General features: G+C 46.2%; 1 protein-coding gene across 1 annotated transcript in view; it reads left to right on the top strand.

Annotated features, from left to right (window-relative positions):
* Positions 1-4,335, top strand: part of CAMK1D (calcium/calmodulin dependent protein kinase ID) — a 203,309-nt gene extending 198,974 nt beyond the window's left edge. Inside the window, exon 11 of the mRNA XM_057366458.1 lies at positions 3,139-4,335. Coding sequence (XP_057222441.1) covers positions 3,139-3,260 — 122 coding nt within the window. The 3' untranslated portion in view covers positions 3,261-4,335. The remainder of the gene's footprint in view (positions 1-3,138) is intronic.
* Positions 4,336-5,394: the final 1,059 nt, after the last annotated feature.

Genomic DNA, 5,394 nt, shown 5'->3' with positions numbered 1-5,394 from the left:
GAGGTTTTAGCTTGGTGGTTTTTGAGAGAAAAATGCAGTTTCTTTTGGAGAAAAAGGCCTTTTGYTTGGGAAAAAGACCCAGACCCCACAGCAACAAAGTTTTGTAGTTGGTTGAAATCTGAAAAAGTGTACTCAAACTGTTTATGTTTGAGTTTCTGGTGTTATGTCATTTTTTCTGTAAAAATTGTTTTACTTTCCATTTCCATTTTCCATGGAGAAGACTGATCCTGCCACTCAGACCCAGCTTCCCTATTTCCAGGCCAAGTTAAGCTCCTGCAAGAAGAGGTTCATTTCTCTGAGCAGGACTCAGGCTCTGTGCACCACAGTGGCACTTGGCCCTCTGCCATGTTTATTTTATGCAATGATTGAGATTTGCAAGCTGCCCAATGGACTCAGATGTTTGGGATATGTACTCTTTCTGAGTGYCAGGGAAGGGGACATGGCAGCAAAGGGATTATTTGGAAGACAGAAATACATCCTTTGCAATGAAGCCTGTTTATTCTCTGGCTTCTGAGCATTTCTTTTATTTTCTTCTGTCCACCTGTAGATATTTTATATAGTGAAATGGAGGGATGTGGACTTTACAGTTAGGGGGGGTTACTTTAAAGTGCAACACTAAAAAGGAGTGCTGAAAGCTTTTGATATTGTCTGTCAGTGTTTTGCTGTGGACTGAAGTGGTCAATTTAGACTATTCCTCTCAGTATTCTGGAGCTGAAAGGAGCTRTTATTCAGGATGGATTTTGGATAGTGCTGCTCTCTGCTTCTGCCACCCCTGCTTGCCATCCCCTGTGGCACCAGCCACAGTCCCCTGCTCTGTGTGGAGCTGTTCCTTCTTGCTGTCATGGGCATGGTTTCCCCCATGGCTGGGGTGGGTTCTGCCTTGTGGGTACTCTGAGATGTTTTTTCCAGCCTGTGCTGTGGCTGAGCCAGGGAAGWGCCCCTTCCCTCTGCATACTGGGCCTGATGGGGATTCATACCCAGCGTCCAGTTTGTGATGCCCAGTGCCAAAAAAAAAAATCACTGTGCTCCTGGCATCCGCAATGGAGTGATGCTGCCCATCCTCAAAGCACTGCAAACCATGCACTGGCCATGCAGCAATGTAGAAACACCCCTACATGGGAGAAACGTGCCTTGGTTTCAGTTCCTGCTGCAGTAGGGCAAGGCTGGACCCCAGTCAGATCTAGAGCATCTGATGCATGATTTGCTGTTAAACTGTTGGGTGATTAATGTTGTTAAACTGGTGGGTGATTAATCTTCATCCATCCRTTTGATTAATCTCAAATGGTGTTAATTAATGGCATTGAGTAGTCTGAAAAGTGTTGAAACATGTGTGAAAAGGAAGGATGGGAAGAGAAAGAAATCTGTTTAACAGGTACAGAACCAGCAGGTCGCTGTACAGAATCCAACCATATTTTGCAATGGGGGAGAAGTCAGGACACAATGGATTAAACCACATGTGTTAAGATAGAATGAGTTTTTACAYGGCAGAAATACAGGGCAGAAAAATATTGGAAGATTTCCAAGCATGCCAGGTTAAGTCCAGCTTGGTAGACAATGCAGAAGAGATCTTTCCTTCTTCAAAGAAATAATTTGAAAGCGTTAGGAGATGCTGGAGCCCCAGAGAACCCATGAGGAGGGCCAGCAGCAAATACAAGGAGTTAGGAGGGAGCTGACATATCWAATACATTCCACCCAATACCTCCTGACAGGAAAAAGGAAACCTCTGAGGTCTATGTCCTGCCTCTTCCTTTCTCAGCAGCCTTCTCTGGGTACAGATTCCTTGCATGAGAAAGATCCCGTGCAGCGAGTTACAAGATCCAGCTGTGCCACAATTACACAATAGAATGCTGCCTGATGCTATTAATAGACACTTAATGAGCTCTCCAAATAGTTTCTAATGCAGCAGTTTCACATCACTGAAGACAATTAAGTACAGCCTTTGCCTGAGAATAGGTTACATCAGGCTTCATCTGAAATATCTGTTAGTAGGGCAGAGCAGAGATTGGGCATTAGGCTGGATTATGCTACCTGTCAGGAAACAGGAAGGGATTCCTAAGGGAATCAGTCAGGATTTCTCAAGTCCATTGTCCTGATTCTCAGTTTGTGGCTGGTTTACTCAGTTTAGTCATGACTCGTCTGCCTAGATTATTTATAGGTCCTAGATCTCTGTATTTTTAYGGTAATAGATAAWGAGCAGTGTGAAGCCAAGTTGTCMAATGTCAATGGGAAATGGGATGTGRCCAAGTATRGGTACAACATAGTCATCCTTGAGGTTGAAATGCCACCTTGAAACACGGAAAAGTAGTAAAAAGTTCTCACAAGTATCAAAAAGATCCTGAGGACTCAAAAGGTCAGTTTGAAGCTCCAGTCTGAGAATATAGGTTTCATCCATCCTTTATTCGCTAGTCTGGAAAAATGAACTATATTTCTAATCACTCTGAGCCTGCATCTTGTCAGAGCAAAGTGACCGTACCAGGTCCCCATTCAACAGCTTTTCTTGCACCAGAATACTGATACTCAAGAGATACTCAAACTCACAGCAATCTACGTCTCAGCTGGAAGTCCTGGAGACATCCCAGCAAAGCCTGGAGCAATGTGAGCTGTCGCTAGAGCATTGTCCAAGTCACACAAATTTACATGCCCTCTAGATTTACTGCAACGCAGCAACAAATTTGACCCACTGTGCTCCTTCATCAGCAGCATCCCAGGATGCCTGGGGAAACAGTTCACAGTCTGTTCATTTAGCTAGAAGGCCATGATGAGATGTTTAATCATCTTTAACATGTGCAGGAGGAAATCACTCGGAGCAAGTAGAATGCTGGGGCGATTTTTGAATCCCTCAACTCTTTGTCTTCAGCCTGGAATATGGCGTCAGTGTGGCTGAATCCATACCAAAGCTGGACACTGAACTCCTGTGAGATGTGTGTGCCCTGCTGGAGGTGGCAGTAGGTGAMTGACCATGGGCAGAAGATGCCCTGTGGAGGTACCCAGCCAAGCCACCACTGCAGAAGAGCATCAGCCCCTTCTCCAGCTGCAATCCTCTCCGCTCCGTAGCGTGCTACGACAGAAACTCAGCTTTGCCCRCGTTCCCGCCTCCAAAAATAACATTTCTAACTGTGTTTCTGGCTTTCCTTTTAGGTATGTCTCCATCCACTCTCTGTAGTTTTGTTTCATCTGCTTCTTCAGGCGTTTCTGCGGTAGGAGGGGACCGGAGACCCAGACCCACCACAGTGACCACAGTGCACACAGGGAGCAAGTGAGCGCCGGGGCGGCGAGCAGCGGGCGGGCAGCGGGGCTGGCAGGCRGCCTCGGCGCCGTCCCACCCTGCTCAGCGAAGGACTAGAAGAAAGAAGATTTTTTTATGGCCATATTTTATACTGCAATTCTGAAATGTTTCATTTATCACAAACTGCAATGACTCCAGGAGGAACGGAATCTAACAGTCTCTGGTGCTGTACATATATATATACATATATATATATATATAAATATATATATGTATGTGAGTCTAGCAATGTTCTAACTAATGAACACTCATCTTTTCCCCAGTGATTTACTCTTTTCTCAGCGTAGCTAACAGTATATGTTGTATTTTTTCCATTAACTACAAACATCTCAACTGGATTATTTAAATAGAGATACTTTTCTGAGCATTTTTTTTTTCTTTTAAAAATTACTTCAAGTAATGTCCCTCTTCCAGTTTGCTGGGGGATAGGCTATTTCTGTAGATAGGAATTGACATTAACTTTGCAACATGGGAGGATTTCAATGGCATGCCATTTCTTGCTCCTCAAATTGGACTGCAAGTGTGTCTGACTTTASCAGAGCTGTTACTGCTCAGATTAAGAAACTGTTGCTTTCCCTCCCATCCTCCTCCTTGAAAGCCATSGGGAGAATTAAATTGCCACCAGCTGGGCTTCAGCTCATCCTTGGCCTTGTTGCTGTGGTGCTGGGGAGCAGCACCCTTGTTTCAGAGGAGAGGCAGGTACACAGCGTCAGGCAGGAGCTGACCAGAGCTGAGCTAGGGAATGACAGAGCGTGGTCTCATTCTGCAGCTCCCATCTCCTTCGAGTCACCGTGTGCTGTGAGCAGAGGGAAAGAAAAGGAAGATATGGGGCTGGGAATCATCATCCTCTGCCACTGACTTGCTGTGCTGCCCTTGAGAAAGACATTTAATTCACCAGCCTCCCACAGTGAGGGCTCTGGCACGGGATGCATCCAGCCCAAGGGCTTCATGACAGAGGTGCTGAGCACCCACAGCYCCTTGGGGCTTTGCTGGGCACTGCTGATGCTCAGCATCTCCCAGAGTAGCCAAAAGTGGGCAGAGGAGAGGAGTGGTGCTTGAAGCCCTCTGTAAACACTGACAGGTTCTTGGGTGCAAGGTGCAGGATCTGGGGTGGTGCAGCTCCATCACGCTCGGGCTTAGGGCTGACCAAGAATGCTGACAGCAGAACAGCAGGACCTCACTGAAAGGCACAGGCACAGMTGTACCAAAGTGGCACTGGCTCTCCCTCCTCCCTGCAAGCTCATATACCAAAGCAAGCCAAATTCATCTTTTTTTTTTTTAATTACTTATTTTCAGTTGTGCTGGTGCCTCGTTCAGGAACAGCCCCCTGTTCAGCACAACAGATTCATTGTGCTGCTGTGAGTTAAAGCAGCTTGAAACAGAGAGGACAGAAAATTTGCCCAGATTTGCTAAAGGGCTCCAGGTTACTAAAACACCATTCCCATTTGTGAATTTATTTTGAGGAGGTGAGGAGGGAAGCAGGTGGCTGAGGCAGACATCCTTCACTGGGCACTCTGAGCCCCTCACATCCCAGACAGGTCCATCCCTGCCAGAGCCACAGTTCCCTGCAGTGTGTTCTGTTGCCACACTTGCCTCATTTATCCTGCACAAGAAATTGTAAACGCCAGTCACAGGCAGAGCTGAATGTATCAGRCAATAGTGCCTGTGCTGGGAAAAGCTGTGAGATATATATTTTTCATTAAGACTTCTATATATTGCTCCAGCTTTAGCTAGTTGACTTTSGATGGCAGAGCTGGGATTTCATCCATCATACTAAAAAAATAGTTGGGGGCAAAAAAAATGCTGGATAAGCAGGTGGTAGTGAGCACTGACTGAAATAGCCACTCCTTTGGGGGCACCAAGCTGTTGCAGTCTCCTTGTATTAAGCTGCTCCCTGTTTTCCTAGGGGCTGTGAGTGAGCCCCTAGGAACCCCAGTGCACCCTGGCTGGCCTGGATGCTCACACAGAAAAGGCTTCAACTTCAGTTTCTCATTTTAAGAAAGAYAGCAGGCACTGAACCGTTGGGAGCTTGTAGCAAAACTCCATATAATTTCTACAGTGAAGACTTAGGACCAAGATTTGGGCAGAATGAAGGGCAGGGGATCTCC

This window comes from Malurus melanocephalus, unplaced genomic scaffold, assembly GCF_030028575.1.
Source record: "Malurus melanocephalus ecotype Western Australia unplaced genomic scaffold, MMel_1.1 scaffold_65, whole genome shotgun sequence".
Lineage (NCBI taxonomy): Eukaryota > Metazoa > Chordata > Aves > Passeriformes > Maluridae > Malurus > Malurus melanocephalus.
Note: the sequence above shows the minus strand (reverse complement) of the source record. Positions and strands in the feature narration are given on the sequence as shown.